The sequence below is a fragment of the Pseudorca crassidens genome, chromosome 5 (assembly GCF_039906515.1).
Source record: "Pseudorca crassidens isolate mPseCra1 chromosome 5, mPseCra1.hap1, whole genome shotgun sequence".
NCBI classification, from domain to species: Eukaryota; Metazoa; Chordata; class Mammalia; order Artiodactyla; family Delphinidae; genus Pseudorca; species Pseudorca crassidens.
The window spans coordinates 21,068,457-21,085,920 of NC_090300.1; the positions used below are offsets into that span (position 1 = coordinate 21,068,457).

At 40.0% G+C, this 17,464-nt stretch overlaps 1 protein-coding gene across 2 annotated transcripts in view; it reads left to right on the forward strand.

Annotated features, from left to right (window-relative positions):
- Nucleotides 1-4,174: 4,174 nt before the first annotated feature.
- IGSF10 (immunoglobulin superfamily member 10) overlaps nucleotides 4,175-17,464 on the forward strand; it is a 41,260-nt gene continuing 27,970 nt past the window's right edge. The window contains exons 1-4 of one of the 2 annotated variants that reach the window (XM_067737487.1): nucleotides 4,175-4,228; nucleotides 6,426-6,620; nucleotides 7,989-8,118; nucleotides 10,892-11,282. In XM_067737487.1, coding sequence (XP_067593588.1) covers nucleotides 6,427-6,620; nucleotides 7,989-8,118; nucleotides 10,892-11,282 — 715 coding nt within the window. In that variant the 5' untranslated portion in view covers nucleotides 4,175-4,228; nucleotide 6,426. Of the gene's footprint in view, nucleotides 4,229-4,670; nucleotides 4,913-6,425; nucleotides 6,621-7,988; nucleotides 8,119-10,891; nucleotides 11,283-17,464 lie in introns of those variants that run through there. The other variant, XM_067737486.1, reaches the window with a different exon arrangement.

Here is a 17,464-nt window from a genome sequence, read left to right on the forward strand (position 1 = left end):
GTACGACTACCACATTGTACCATCCCCTTTTCACGCATAGGACATTCACCTTCGGACAACCTCTGAGATTTCATCTCATAGATCTGAGAATCCTTAGATGTATCTCCTGCCCGTGCTTAAGAAATCATGACGAATTCCGTACATATCCACCAATGATGGCCTTTGATACAGCACCTGTTAGAAAAGCAACATGTAGCGTTTACAGGGACCAGTGTACAGTGTTACAGTCAGCAAGGGTGCCCTCTAGACATCTCGCAGTCTTGACAGCTGTGGATGCTTGGTTATTATAGGGCTGCTTCTGCCTTGATCTTTTCTCAGGTCTGCATCTATGTGGACTTCTCACTTTTATCTGCTTCCGCCCTATTTTTCCCAGGATCCTTGGAAGTCATTGACGAGAAACGTTAAGATTCATGCATCATTTCTCTTTTATTTCTCCTTGATTCCCCAAATACATTTTTAACAATTCTGGTTCCTACATGCCTCTTCTACCTAACATCTTTCTTTACTCTCCCAACCACCAACTTAGCTTGTCATTTTGAGGCTGTACTGTTACAATTGCCTCCTAAGTAGTTTGTCTATTTCCTATAATCTGGAGCCTATGAACCCATAGGAGAACTATGCATCGGCTTCAAAATGGCTCTAAATCTTCCAAAGTTGTACCTATACATAGCATTCTGAATGACTGAAGGATTAAGAGTGTGGAATATTAATTGTTCATTGAAAAATAAGTGCCTTAGGGTCTGCAGCTTGACTTCCGTGGGCTGAGATGCAATTCTATTGGATCAGGGCTGATACTGACTGATTTTGATACCCTTTTTCTGCACTATTTCTCTTCATGGCACTTATCACTTGCGCCAGTAGGCTGTAACTTCAAAAACAAAAAAAAGTGGCCAGGATTTTAGGTCTACTTCACTGCTGTTGTATTCACTAAGCAGGTGACTTGATTGTTTGGTTAATCAATTAATAAGAAAATTGTGGGGCTGGGAGCTAGTAATGATCGGTCCTGATGAATAGATATGTAACGATTTTAGCATTTGTTTATCGTTGATATGCATATGAATGAGTTTCAAAATACATGAGGTCAGCAGTTCACTTGGTGGCCTAATGGTTAGGATTCCAGACTTTCACTGCCATGGCCTGGGGTTCAATCCCTGGTCGGGGAACTGAGATCTTGCGAGCCACAGGGAGTGGCCAAAAAACAACAAAAACGAAACCTGAGTTGTTATGATTGTCAGGTGATGTATGATGTAAAATCTTAGACTGGATTTATCGGTGTTTATTGCTCTGACTTAGGAGTGAAATGAACACCAAAAAGGGTAACGAGCCATGTCAATGACAGAGATGGGGGAGATGTAAATTCCCAGGTGTGATGTAAAGGGTAAAAAAGATGTGTGTGTGTATATATATATATATATATATATATTTTTTTTTTTTTTTTTTTTTTTTTTTTGCGGTACGCAGGCCTCTCACTGTTGTGGCCTCTCCCGTTGCGGAGCACAGGCTCCGGACGCGCAGGCTCAGCGGCCATGGCTCACGGGCCCAGCCGCTCCACGGCATGTGGGATCTTCCCGGACCGGGGCACGAACCCGCGTCCCCTGCATCGGCAGGCGGACTCTCAACCACTGCGCCACCAGGGAAGCCCAAAAAGATGTATATTTATTGTCATGTTTACTAGAAAAAAAATATCAAACCTGTGAATTTACTGATATTGTTTAGGGAAAGACTTAGAAAAAAGAAGGGAGGAGTGATTTAAAGAAAAATATTAGGTAAACTATAGTGAGAGGTAATTAAAATGGCAAACCGTCCTGAAGGCGTAGGTGAAACACAGTTTATAGTCCAGGAAGCACAGGGTTAGGAGTTCAGGTTAACTCCAGATGTGAGTTTGGCAATTCATATACATAGTCAACCTCAGCTTCTCCTATAAAATAGAATTATTATCATTGAGTTTTACTTATTTCTTGTAAACATTAAATGAAGCCATATTCAAACATGAAAGTGATTTGTACACTGTAAGAATCTATAGAAACAAATTGCATTATTAAGTATGGTTAGAAAGGAGACTGGTCAAACTTTAATCCTTGATATGCTGTGGAGCCTCCAAATTTTACAACAGTGTAAATGTAAACAGAAGTGGAGGAGGCTGGGAAAGGTAGGGCTTAAGAACAGGGGCCTTAGAGGTTTAAAATTAACTCAGTATTGTATTCTGGCTCTTAATTATTTCAGAGTATCACCTGAAAAATGGGTATAATTTTAGTGCCTACCTCATAAGGATATGTCCGAGAATTAAGCAACACATATAACGCTTCTGGCACATATATGCTCTGACTACAATACAGTGATTATTATTACTATTATTATTATTAAATAGGGAAAGTTGAACTAGAATTAGTCCCAACATGCCTTTCGAGTTTCTAATAATTCTGGCAGATTAAATAAAAAGTGGAAAATACAGAGAGAACTCTGACACAAAGCAGTTCTAGAAATATCTCTCATTAAAACCCTTAAAACAAGCAAACATTCCTAACAGGAGTTCTTTTTGAAACTGACAGCAAAAAAAATGACCCCATGTAACCATCCTGGGGAAAAAAAAGGAGCATAACATGCTACGGTCATCTTTCTGTGATTCATCCTAGCAAGGGTCTGGGAGTCCAGACCTTGGTTAGAAATTGACAAGAGTATGAAGCCATGAGGTTGATCACCAAGGAGCTTTGGAAGAAAAACTGTGGATGTGAAGAATCCACAAATATGCCGTGTTTCCCAAGCAAGCTTCTAAGTCTAGAGATCCCATGTGAATTTTTAACTAAAAGAACCATGTCAGCTCTGCAGAACTAAAGACGTGTTCTCATCACACATACTTCTAGAGTTACTTCTGGGTCCCTGATTCTAGAATTCGACCATGGTCACTGACCCACTTATTACTAACTATAAATCACTTGAATGTTTAGCTACTGGATATGGGACATTCCTGATGTTTGGCTGAGCGAGGCAGCTGCAGCTTTGTGGCGAAACATTCAGGCTGGAGAGCCAGGTGCCTGGGTTTGAATCAACTTCGGTTTCTCTGCTTACAAGCTGGCAATGACCTGTGGTGAGTCACTTACCTTTATGTGCCTAACCTGTAAAATGAAAATGACACAAACATTTTCCTTTTAGGTTTTTTGGTGTTTTGGGTGAGGTTTAAATGAGTCAATATTCGTAAAATGCTTAGAGTAGTATTGCCACAGGGTAAACCCCATTGTCATTATAAGAAGTTATTTCCTTAAACCAGCAATCCTCAAAATTTGCTGCATGGGAATCATCTGGAAGACTTGTTAACACGCAGACGCCAGGCCTCATCCCTGCAGTTTCTGATTCTGTGGGTCTGGGATGGAGCCTGAGAATTTGTGTTTTTTAACAAGGTCCAGTGTAATGCCGACGCTGCTGAGCCCAGAACCACAGCCTGAGAATCACTGCTCAAAAACGTTCACATCAAACTTTCATCAAAAGTTTAAACGCAGTGTAACTAAAGTGAAAAGGGTCATTTTAGTTATACTAAGTGTTTATGAGTCAAGATATTGGGGGCCCTGTCTCCAGTGCAGGCACTCTTAAATGAGGTCTGAGTTGCTAGGGGCGATTCTGGAGGCTATCTTCATGGATGGCGGGGGTGGAGGTGAGAGAGGGGGATGCAACTCAAACAGAAAAAATAAGAAAAAAAAAAGTATTTAAACCCAGTGCTCTGGTAATCCCGGAGAGATTTCTCCAGTTGGGTCAAACAGAAAATTCAAACTGCAGGTATCATAGGTTATCATGGCTACCTCTCAGCCTTCAGACAGAACTTTGATGAACCTCAGAACTGAGAACAGCTCGTGGTGATTCAAGCAAGTCCTTAAACCAAAAGATTTACCCATCACCTGTCAACAGGTGGAGGAGGTAAACGTGGGAGTAAAGGCCCCGCGGCTGAAACTGACCTGCCCACCAGCCAGAACGCGCCTGAGAAATACAGGGAATCGGAGAAAGAGGAGGAAATAAGACAGAAGGCGAGCAGACATCCGCGCGTTCTGCAAAATGAAGAGGAGTCTAGTGGTCGTTTATAATCCGCGTGCGATGGAGCCTCGGCGCAGTCCCCAGACACATAAATCAACGTCGCCCCGCCTCGCCTTCCCTCCCTCAGCTCTGGGCGGTCCCTGCGCCCCGGGCAGCTGAGCCCAGCACACGCCGGCGGCGGGAGCCCATTGGTCACCTGCGCTGAGAGGTGAGCGGCTCTGGCAGTCCTTCCCGGGGAAGGGGACAGGACCCATGCCCGGGCCAGGGGCAGCGGAGAGGGGGCTTGGCGTGGGAATGCAGCTAGTCCTGGGGCCCGAGCCAGGGCAGGGCCAACAGAGCACGCGCCGAAGAGGGGGAAGGATTACAGCAAAAATGAGAAGGTCGCTTCTTCGGTGACTGATGCCAAGCAAAAGACAAACTCTGAGCAAAGATTCACCAGTAGGTGGAGACCCTTATTGTGGGCACTTCTGACAGATTTGCCCAAAAAGGATAAGGGAGGAGAAGCTCCTGGGACTTGGGGGCAAAAGGGAGTGATATTAATACATATATTTAAATGACAACTTCAGGGGGAATTTACGCACACCGTTGAGGGAGGAGAAAGGACATTTTAAAACCTCCACTTTGCTTTCTGTTTCCGTAGCAACAGTTATAAAGGCACGCTGCTGATTCATGTGAGCTCCGGTTATCTAGCTGCGGCTCGGGGGGTGCCTCCAGGTCTCTCTCCAGAGTAATACCCCTGAGCTGCAAGCCAGAAAGACCAAGCCACTGGCTTCACTTTGGAGCAGAGAATTTTTCCTTACTCAGGTTTGGATATGATCTTCCATTTCTTGGGAAGATTTTCAGTCTCTGCCTATGTCAGGAGAGGATTTAGGACCAGGACAGAAGAGCTCAGGTATTGTCAATTTCTATCTATTTCATTATACACATTTTCAGGTTTAAGTTTGTGGGAATCCACTATCCACGTGTTCTTTTAGACTTTTGATTCTCTTTTCAGTAACTCTCAAGTGGGCATACCCGTAACTTCTATTTTTCTAGCTGGATGAGAGAACTACCTGCATCCTATTGTTTCTTTCTTTGCTTACCTAATGATAAGAAGGTGGAAATGCTGTCTCCAATCATACGACATTTATTTAAAATGTTTGTAACCAGATGGTTACAATGACAAAATTTGTCATGTGATTAATCCTATAGTAAATTTTAATTTGGCTATATTCTAATAATTCCATTATCTTTCTATCTATATGGAGATACAAGCGATTCAGCATTCATGTTATTTTAAATGTGGTTTATAGCTAAAGGATGGTTGCTGGTAGAATCTAAAAGAAACCATTCTATGAAGGTCACTTTTCTTAGAGAAGCATAATAAAGATGTTATTACAATCTTTGTATATTCTGAATTTCAGGCAAAAACTAGGTTTGGATCCTTGGGCTTCACCCCCATGTGGGTAACAGATACCATTTTTCCAACAAGCTGAGCATATTTCTTCCCTGGTTATGCTCCCCCACCCCCATGGCAGACGTGAGGACGAGGAGAAGGGACCAAGAAAAGAGGCAGAGGGATGTTCTAAGTAGAGCAAAAGCAGACAGCATAATGCCTGCGAGGGGTCAGTGTGGCGCAGGTGCAAGGCTCAAGCCCTCTCAGCCGGTCAGTTACAATTACTTACGGTCATCGTTTGGCAGTGACATGTACAATGTGTCTTTTTTGTCAAGGACTTGAGGACATGTTAGAAAGAGATTTATTCGTCCTTTCAGTGGATTATTACGGCTCTTAAAAATGTTTTTGAAGAAGGTTTGATAAAATGATAAAACAAACATATGTTCAATGATAAAAATGTGTTATGAAATTTCATTTGATCATATATATGCAGTAACATCCAACCCAATATGTAAAAGGCTGGAAGGAGTACGGCAAAATGTCATTGATTATATCTGGGTGGTGGGAAGTATGAGTGATTTTATTTTCTTTTTTCTTCTTATTTACAGCTTCTAAATTTTCTGTTGCACATGTATTAGTTTTATAATCAGTTTTTTTAAAGTCTAAAAAACTAAAGCATAAACAGGAAACTAAGCCTTATGTACTTCAGTTGTCACAATATCTCCATTATGGTTTCCACTTTCCTTTTCTAATGAATCTCTAAGTAATAGGGATTGCCGCTTTTCGTTAAGAAGTGAAAAGCTGTAAAGGAATTTCACAACCATAAATATCCTGCTTGATCACAAGGATCTATATGAGGCCAGCATACACTATGGCTTTGTGAAGAGTAAGCTTTACCATAAAAGTTGTGAATGAAATTGGCCCCTTACGACCTTTTAGGAAGGTCTCCCAGATTACCAGTTACTGTGTGTGGTCTACTGGAACTTTGCTCAAACCATATTTATAACTCCGAGGTATGATGTTTTTTCAGGATGAAGGTGAAAAGCAGGGGAAGCACCAGCTTACTGGTCTCCTTCGCTGCAGTCTGCCTGGTGGTCTTCCCCGGGGGCAGGGCCTGTCCTCGCCGCTGTGCCTGTTACGTGCCTACAGAGGTGCACTGCACGTTTCGGTACCTGACCTCCATCCCACACAGCATCCCGCCCAACGTGGAACGTATCAATCTAGGGTGCGCAGGGGCCCTTGTCTTTTTTCCTTCTCAAGGAGGGATTGATGACACTGCTGATTTGTCCTCAAAACACTTGTGACTTTGGGAGATTAACCACAATTCTTTTAACAATATTTCTCTTCTGAAATGAATACATGAGGATCTTAAGCTTGCTGGGGCAATAAAAAATTTTTTTCTGTTAAACTTTTACTAAGAGAAAGTTCTTCTAGAACCCATAGTCCCTCATGGTAGGCTGAGAGGCCCATGATTATAGAAAAGCTGCATTCTGGCTACATTTTTGCTGGATAATAATATAGCTCTTGTTAAGAATTAGTGTTATGATATATCAGTAAGAGGTAACAGGACAACTGGAAGCGTCCTCTTACACATAAAAGATATATATGAAAACTCAACTAGATCTTTTTTTAAGGCCCTTGGATTTTTTCTCCATAGAAACCGACTTATTTAAAAGGCTTTAAAAATGTGTAAATTAAATCTGCTAAAAGGCAACTGTATTTTAAAAGTTGATGAAAAACTGTGTGTGTGAATGCACATACAAGCAGACTTAACATCATTTATTGGACATTAGTGGGCGCCTACTGTGGGCCAAACACAATGATGGTACCAGGGATACAATGATGAACAAGATATATTATTCATTTCTAGAAACCATAGTTAAAGGGAGAAGACAGTTGTATAATTAGTACAATTTAATAAGAACTATAATAGAGCATACAAAGTGCCTTGGGACACAATCACTAACACTGTGTCCTGGCATTGAGCTAAGCACTCTTCATGTACGCATTCATTTAATCCTCATAACCCGTTTGAAGTAGGTTCTATTATTTGCATTTTATAGACAAGGAAACTGAGGCACAGAAAGGTTACTGATTTAACCCAGGGTCAGCCCTACTCCCAGGTACCTGAGTTTATACTCATACCCAAAACATTTGGCTTCAGAGCCCAGGTTTCTTAACCATTACTTCATAATGATGAATTACACCTGGGAGAACAAGGGGGCCATGTTATTAGAGAATGGGCTGGGTCTTAACAGTGTTCACAAATAGGGCTAGAGTCAAAGGCATTCCAGCATGCAGGAACAGCATATGTACAAAGGTTTGAAAATGAGAAGGGATGTGGCATTTTCCAGGAATCTGAGTAGGATAATTGTAACTGAGACTGCAAGGGCTGGGTTGGAGGGGCTGACCTTCTGTGGCGTCTGATGAATTTCAACAATATTTCAAGCATTGGATTATCTCCTTAGAGCACAAGAAATAAAAAGGGGGCGGGGAGTGAAATTCAGTTCTATGTGTGTGTTTGTTGGGTTTTGCTTTGACATTTGAACTTTAGTTGACTTAGCTTATGCCTAGAATGATGTTTTTATTTCAGGTACAACAGTTTGGTGAGATTGACAGAAACGGATTTTTCTGGCCTAAACAAGTTGGAGTTACTAATGCTACACAGCAATGGCATTCACACAATCCCTCCTAAGACCTTCTCAGATTTGCAGGCCTTGCAGGTGAGACTGATGTGGGGAAGGGGCAGGTTAATGCGGTGAGATGTGCCTCCAAAAGCTACCTGTTCCTAGAGAACCCCCCAAATCGACACTCTGTAAATTAGATGTAGACATAAAGGGAAAAGGTCAAATAACTGATTTCTTTTTAAAGGCAACTGTATGTGGAAATTAGAATAAGAAAATTCTGATTTTCTCATACCTCAGGCTCATAGAAAGAAAAAAATTATCAATGCCCAAGGATTACTAAACCTTTAAAATTTAATCCTAAAAGGCCACTTCTAGTCATGTTCATCTGGGAATTGAATAGTTTCTAAAAATAATTGCAGTCTTTACATAGAAGTTAGCTTCACTTTACTTATGCACTGCCTTATTCAAAAACTTTTTTACAGTTACGGGGACTTCCAAGAATGCATCGAATATTGTAAGAATTACCACCCCAGTAGGAAAGAAAGCAAAAGGTAGAAGAAATCTTAGGAACAAGAACAAAGGGAATGCGGGGAACTGCAGGCATAAAGATCAGTATCTCTGCTGTAAGTAGGACTTGAGGCTTTTGAGAAGCTAACTCAATTTTTCAGTAAATTAAAAAATAAAACTACTGTTCAGGAAAAGTACAACCACATCTGATTTTAAATTACAAAATAAAAATGTTTCCCAAAGCTCCTCATAGAAGAGATACAGTGCAATAAAATAAAGTCAGTTCTATCCTTAGAAAAGATAAAATGCCAGTGGGCAGTGTGAGCCTTTTTACATCACACTAAGCCTCTGTAAAACCATAGATTTAAGTCTAGGTATGTGATTCTGTTGGTTTGGCTTAATCAGGCTTTATTTGGAATATATATCTTCAGAGGATTAGATGGAATACATTTCATTCATGGAATTCACACGTATTTGTTTTCTTGACCAGGTTTTCCATAGATATTGATGAACATTGAGTTTGATAATATTTGGGGCAAAGCCGTTCCATGTTGTCAATTTCAATTTTCTTTGCTTATTAGGGAACTTGGCATTCCAGAAAAACATTCTCAACAGAGATGACAGATTAGGTCAAGTTAGGATAATATGATGATAAATCATTGTTTTTGCTAGCATTTCTTTTTCTTTTCTTTTTGGGAGAAGGAGCGTGTTCACTTGGTAACTGGAGAAGGAATTGGAGAATACCCACACACTACTGAAATATTGAAAAACTTTTAATTTCAATTCAAAATCAATTCAAAATCATATTACTCATAATAGCTAAAAAATAAAAAGCACCCAAATGTCCATTGACTCATAAATGGATAAACAAAATATATTACATGTATACAGTGGAATACAACTCAGTAATAAGAAGGCATGAAGGACCGATATGTGCTACAACAGGGGTGGGTCTTGGAAATATTATGCTAATTGGAAAAAGCCAGACACAAAAGACCACATATTGTATCATCCATTATTTAAAATGTTGACAATAGGCAAATCCACAGAAACAAAGTAAATTAGTGGTTTTCTAGGGCTAGGAGGAGGGGGAGAATGCCTGCTAATGGGTATCAGTTTTTATTTTGGGGTGATGAAAATGTTCTAAAATTAGATAGCGGAGATGGCTGCACAACCTTGTGAGTATACTAAAAGCCACTGAACTGTACGGTTTAAAAAGGTGGATCTGGGGGACTTCCCTGGCGGTCCAGTGGTTAAGACTTGACCTTGCAATGCAGGGGGTGGTGCGGGTTTGATCCCTGGTCAGGGAGCTAAGAGCCCACATGCCTTGTGGCCAAAAAACCAAGACAAAAAACAGAAGCAATATTGTAACAAATTCAATGAAGACTTTAAAAATGGTCCACATAAAAAAAATCCTTTAAAAAAATAAAAAGGTGGATTTTTATGGCATGTGAATTATATCTCAGTAAAGCCATTTTATTTATTTATTTTTAAATTTATTTATTTATTTATTTTTGGCTGCGTTGGGTCTTTGTTGCAGTGCACAGGCTTCTCATCGTGGTGGCTTCTCTTACTGCGGAGCATGGGCTCTAGGTGCATGGGCTTCAGTAGTTGTGGCTCGTGGGCTCTAGAGCGCAGGCTCTGTGGTTGTGGCTCACGGGCTTAGTTGCTCCACAGCATGTGGGATCTTCCCGGACCAGGAATCGAACCCATGTCCCCTGCATTGGCAGGCGGATTCTTAACCACTGTGCCACCGGGGAAGTCCAAAGGCGTTTTAAATGTGAAAGATAAAATCATATTTCTTATGAAAAATTCAGGTTCAAGAAATCTTAAGTTTACTTGAAATGTCAAGATACTTTTGTATATGGTTGAAAATTTCCATAATACGTTTTTTAAAAAGTATACCATATACAAAAATAGAATAATATAATGATCCCCAATGCAGCATCACCCAGCTTCAGTAGTTATCAACACATAACAGATCTTGTTTCACCTGTACCTCCACCCACTACTTTTCTACTTCATTGCACTGTTTTGAAACAAATCTGAGATATCGTAATGTTTCATCTATAAGTACTTCAATACATATGTCAAAGTTATGGAATCTTTTAAAATGAACCATAATATCAGTATTATACCTTAAAATTATAGCAGTAATTCCTCAATATCATAAACTGTTCATGAATATTCTAATTACCCTGATGTTCTCATACTTGATTTGCAACTGGTTTGTTTGAATTAGGATCCAAACAAGGTACACACACTGCATTGGATTAATCTCAACGTATGTTTTACTATGGATATGATTTTCCTTTTTGTGATAATTCCTTTGACAAAATAAGTGTGTTCTTTTTACTCTTAGGTCTTAAAAATGAGCTATAACAAAGTTCGAAAACTTCAGAAGGACACTTTCTATGGTCTCAGGAGCTTGACACGGTTGCATATGGACCACAACAATATCGAGTTTATAAACCCAGAGGTTTTTTATGGACTCACCTCTCTCCGACTGGTGCACTTGGAAGGGAACCAGCTCACTAAGCTTCATCCAGATACATTTGTCTCCTTGTGCTACCTCCGGATATTTAAAACATCTTTCATTAAGTACCTATACTTGTCTGATAACTTTCTGAGCTCCATCCCTCAAGAGATGGTCACCTATATGCCTGATCTGGAAAGCCTTTATCTTCATGGGAATCCCTGGACCTGTGATTGTCATTTGAAATGGTTGTCTGACTGGATACGGGAGAAGCCAGGTACCTGGACTGTTTCTTTCTTTTTTTTTCTTTATTGGAGTATAATTGCTTTACAATGGTATGTTAGTTTCTGTTTTATAACAAAATGAATCAGTTATACATATACATATGTTCCCATATCTCTTTCCTCTTGCGTCTCCCTCCCTCCCACCCTCCCTATCCCACCCCTCTAGGTGGTCACAAAGCACTGAGCTAATCTCCCTGTGCTATGCGGCTGCTTCCCACTAGCTATCTATTTTACGTTTGGTAGTGTATATATGTCCATGCCACTCTCTCACTTTGCCATAGCTTACCCTTCCCCCTCCCCATATCCTCAAGTCCGTTCTCTAGTAGGTCTGTGTCTTTATTCCTGTCTTACCCCTAGGTTCTTCATGACATTTTTTTTTCTTAAATTCCATATATATGTGTTAGCATACGGTATTTGTCTTTCTCTTTCTGACTTACTTCACTCTGTATGACAGACTCTAGGTCTATCCACCTCATTACAAATAGCTTCGTTTCTTTTTATGGCTGAGTAATATTCCATTGTATATATGTGCCACATCTTCTTTATCCATTCATCTGATGATGGACACTTAGGTTGTTTCCATCTGTGGGCTATTGTAAATAGAGCTGCAATGAACATTTTGGTACATGACTCTTTTTGAATTATGGTTTTCTCAGGGTATATGCCCAGTAGTGGGATTGCTGGGTCATATGGTAGTTCTATTTGTAGTTTTTTAAGGAACCTCCATACTGTTCTCCGCAGTGGCTGTATCAATTTACATTCCCACCAACAGTGCAAGAGTGTTCCCTTTTCTCCACACCCTCTCCAGCATTTATTGTTTCTAGATTTTTTGATGATGGCCATTCTGACTGGTGTGAGATGGTATCTAATCTGCCTGGAGGTGTTTCCCCAGTAAGTAGGGAGTGCCAAGGTAATTTAGCTGGAAAGAAAATGAAAGCTCAATAATAATTCAATGAGAATGAACTCTCTTAATTCATTAATGAATAATCTTTCATTAATTCAGGCCAACTATCCAATCATCACTCTTGGCTTTTAGCAAGATTGGGAAATAAGAATGTATTGTGTGTTACTCTCTTCCCTACTTACCACAAGGCATAAAAGCCCTTCCCTCTTCTTATCTTCCCTTCAGTCATTCGATCAATACATATGTTTTGGAGTTCTATTCAAGGCCCTGTGCTCAGTGATGCAACTACCAAGAGCACTGTCTCTGCTCTAACTACACTGCTGGTGGGATACAGATAAGCAGACAATCAGAGTGTAAAACATGCTTTGATGGGGAAAGTAGAATTTACCAAGAAGAGGGCAAGATCCATTCAGTCCCTTAGTTATTGTAAACTTATTATGTACAAGAGGCCAGAGACAACATAGGGATCCCAAAGTGAACAGAACTGATGAAGGTCCCTGCCTTCATGGAGCTTACATTCTTGTTGGGGAAAATGGACAGACAACTAATTGCACTATCGTTAAAATCTGATGAATCATTTCAGTTAATCAGGTCCTTAGGTAGTGACTGAAAGGAGTCCATTGATTTTGGCATCAAAGGGGTGGCTGGTTACTTTGGAAAGATCGATGAGAGCTGGATTGCTGTGCAGGGGGGAGGGGGAGGCAGGGCCACAGTTGACTCTGGAGAGGTTTGGCTTGAGGTGAGGGAGGAATGGTGGCCGCCAGCTGGAAATGTGCCATCGTTCAGGACTCCGAGCATCAGAGAGACCTGAGCATGTTTAAGGTGAGACGAGATTGTTGAGCAGGAGAAGGCAGCAACATTGCAGAAGGAGCAGATCATCAATGGAGCAAGTCCCCCGAGATGACTGGAGGGCAAGAGACCCAGCCATAGGGGAGGGATTTTCCGTAGGAGGTAGGAGGGAAAGGACTAGATTGGCACAGAGGCGAGTTCCTGGGTGTAGTGGAAGAGAGTAAGAAAGTTCTTATCTGATGGCTTTTCCTCCTTCGTGACGTTGTAGGAGAGGTGACTGAGGAGGGTGCTAGGAAGGGGTCAAGGTCGGAAGCTTGAGAAAAGTGGGAAAATTTGAAGTGGCTGTGGTAAAATATATATATATAGTGTGTGTGTATATATATAGTGTGTATATATAGATACACAATCGTATGTATATATGTATGTATATATATGTAGTCAGTCAATATAATTAGTCAAAAAGTGAACTACTTTAGGCCAGTAGACACCACCTTTGCTCTTCAAGAGTTTGCAGTCTTGTAGGTAAGTATGATGAACACATAAAAAGATAATAAGGCTATGGGTGAAAAACATCAAAATGTTTATATTGAAGATTTAGTTCTATAGGAGCCAGAGTCAGTAAGTTACTTCTGCCTTGACTAAAATGGAGGAAAACTGTGCTGGGGCACAAAAGATATACCGAAAGGACAGGAAGGAATAATAGGGAGCGAGCAGAAAGGCAACATATACTCAGTTTGTGTTTGACATTGTGCTCGATGCTTTCTATTTAATCCTCACAAGAATCCTCAATTTACAGATGAAGAAACTGAGGCTTAGAAAAGCTGGGTATCTTGAGCTAGTCATTTAGACTGTTTTATGCATCAGTTTTCTCACCTGTAACATAGGGATGATAATAATTGGAAAAAATAATTAAAATAATACATATAAAGTGCTTAGCACAACATATGACACAAAGTAAGCACTCAACACACGTGAAGTATTATCATGATTTTCATGGCCACCCAGCTCACACAGCTAGAAAGCAGAAAAGTAGAAACTGAAAAGTCCAGACCTTTTTCTATAATGTATTTGGGATGGAGAAACTGCTTTGTACATAAAACTAGATAGGATAAGTCTCATGAAGAGGGCAGTGAACAGCCCAATTTGCCAGGCATGGAGTCAGTAGAGACTGGCAAGGTATTCTGGTTTTTTTAAATTGAAGTAGAGTTGATTTGAATTGTTGTGTTAGTTTCTGGTGTACAGCAAAGTGATTCAGATTTTATATATATATATATCCTTTTTCATATTCTTTTCTATTAGAGTTTATTACAAGATATTGAATATTATTCCCTGTGCTATACGGTAGGACATTGTTGTTTATTTTATATGTAGTATTGTATCTGTTAATCCCAAACACCTAATTTATATACCCCCTTTCCCCTTTGGTAACCATAAGTTTTCTAAGTCTGTGGGTCTGCTTCTGTTTTGTAAATAAGTTCATTTGTGTCATATTTTAGATTATCCACATATAAGTGATATCATATGGTATTTGTCTTTCTCTGAGTTACTTTGCTTAGTATGATCTCTAGGTCCATCCATGTTGTTGCAAATGGCATTATTTCATTCTTATGGCTGAATAATATTCCATTGTGTATATATATTTACCACATCTTCTTTATCCATTCATCTGTCAACGGACATGTCTTGGCTATTGTAAGAAGTGCTGCTATGAACATTGGGATGCACATACCTTTTTGAATTAAGAGTTTTCTCCAGATATATGCTCAGGAGTGGGATTGCTGTATCATATGGTAACTGTTTTAAGTTTTTTTAAGGAATCTCCAGTTTGTTTTCCATACTGGCTGCACCAATTACAACAGTGTAGGAGGGTTCCCTTTTCTCTTCACCCTCTCTAGCATTTATTATTTATAGATGGTTTTGAACCCAACTGTGGGGAGTGCTGAATGCCAGACTAAATTTTTAAATTTTATCCTATCGACAAAAGGGAGATTTTACAGTGGAAGATTTGAACGCAGGGTTTCCCAATGAAATGCTTTTTAGGGATGGCCAATCTGTGAGCAGTGGAGAGGATGGACCTGGGGAAGGGGGTGAAGTGGGAACCCAACTAGGAAGTGCTCATGGTGTTTCATGTCTGGGGAATGAGAAATTGAATTATGAGGTGACCACACCTGAAAGTAGCTTCACAGATACCTAACAGGCAGTAGGGACTGAGCGGGGTTTTCCCAATACTTTCTAATGCTATGGAGAAATAAAGGAGAATGGGGAATGAGAAAGAACTGCTGGATTTTCATGCAGTTGCTAGCTGGACTACAGGGAGAGAATGGTGAGCAAATGGGGAAACTCATCTGAGAAAGGTAGAAGTGAAAGAAGAAATAAGATTTTGCCCATAGGGAGAAGTGATTCTGTGCTCAGTTCCTACAAAGTGTTAAACCTACTTGCCATTTTGCTAGTTACATGCTCTGGTAGTAAAATCAGGCTAATATATATGGTTAGCAGCTAACATTTCATCAGGTGGAGTATGCCACTGACTGTTAGATATCCAGTTATTTTACATACTAAAGAATTTTTTAAATGACCTAACAGAGCCCGGGAATTGCCAAACTAGAGCCCACAGGCCAATTCCAGCCCTGTACAAGCTTTCGTAAGTAGAGTTTTATTGGAACACAGTCATGCCCAGTTCTTTACATATCATCTACGGCTGCCTTGGTGCTATGGCGGCATAGTCGAGCCATTTTGTCAGAGACCTCTGGTCCGCAAAACATAAAATCTTCGCTGTCTGGCCCTTTACATAAAAAGTTTGCTGACCCTGGCCTAGAGAACAAAGCCCAAGCTCGTTGGCCCATCATGCCAGGTCTTCCCAGCACGCTCCTTGCTGGGTCTCAGCCTCATCTCCTTCCTTCCAGCTCTCATCCCAGACACACCGCACACTGTTTTACCACCTCATACCTGCTCCTTCCCTGTCTGGAGCACTTTTCTGCCTGATGGGCTCCCAGCCACAAACTGCTCAGCACTCATCCCTACTAGGAAGGGGTGTTGCCTTTCCTATGTCCCTTAGAAAGTGCTTAGAACATAGTACTCAGTTTTTGTTAAGATTTTATCAATTAAATAGCCATTTGGCTGGTGAATACAAATGAGTCCACCAGCCACCTATGGTCTTTTTTTAAATTGGGCTATAGTTGTTTTACAATGTTGTGTTAGTTTCAAGTGTACAGCAAAGTGATTCAGTTATATGTATACATATACCTATTCTTTTTCAAATGCTTTTCCCATTTAGGTTATTACAGAATATTCAGCATAGTTCCCTGTGCTACACAGTAGGTCCTTGTTGGTTATGTAGTTTATGTACAGTAGTATGTATATGTCAATCCCAATCTCCCAATTTATCTCTCCACCCCACCTTTCAGCTTTGGTAACCATAAGTTTGTTTTCTATGTCTGTGAATCTGTTTCTGTTTTGTAAATAAGTTCATTTGTATCATTTTTTAAGATTCTGCATATAAATGATAACATGATGTTTGTCTTTCTCTGTCTGACTTACTTCACTTAGTATTATACTCTCCATGTACATCCATCTTGCTGCAAATGGCATTATTTCATTCTTTTCAATGGCTGAGTAATATTGCACTGTATATATGTACCACATATTCTTTATCCATTCATCTGTCAGTGGATATTTAGGTTGCTTCCATGTCTTGCCTATTGTAATGAACATTGGGATGCATGTATCCTTTCTAACCATAGTTTTCTCTGGATATATGCCCGGGAGTGGGATTGCTGGATCATATGGTAGCTCTATTTTTAGTTTTTTAAGGAACCTCCATACTGTTTTCCATAGTGACTACCAATTTATATTCCCACCAACAATGTAGGAGTGTTCCCTTTTCTCCACACCCTCTCCGGCATTTATTGTTTGTAGACTTTTTGATGATGGCCATTCTGACTAGTGTGAGGTAGTTTTGTAGTTTCAAGTGTACAGCACTCTCATTGTAGTTTTGATTTGCATTTCTCTAATAATTAGCGATATTGAGCATCTTTTCACGTGCCTCTTGGCCATCTATATGTCTTCTTTGGGGAAATGTCTATTTAGGTCTTCTGCCCATTTTTTGTTTTATTGGGTTTGTTTTTTTGATATTGAGCTACATGAGCTGTTTGTAAATTTTGTAAAGATTAACCCCTTATCAGTCTCATCATTTGCAAATATTTTCTCTCATTCTGTGGGTTGTTTTTTTGTTTATGGTTTCCTTTGCTGTGCAAAAGCTTTTGAGTGTAATTAGGCCCCATTTTTACATTTTTGTTTTTATTTTCATTACTCTAGGAGATGGATCCAAAAAGATATTGCTGCGATTTATGTCAAAGAGTGTTCTGCCTATGTTTTCCTCTATTGAGTGTTATAGTACCCAGTCTTATGTTTAGGTCTTTAATCCACTTCATTTTTGTGTATGGTGTTAGAGAGTGTTCTAATTTCATTCTTTTACATGTACTT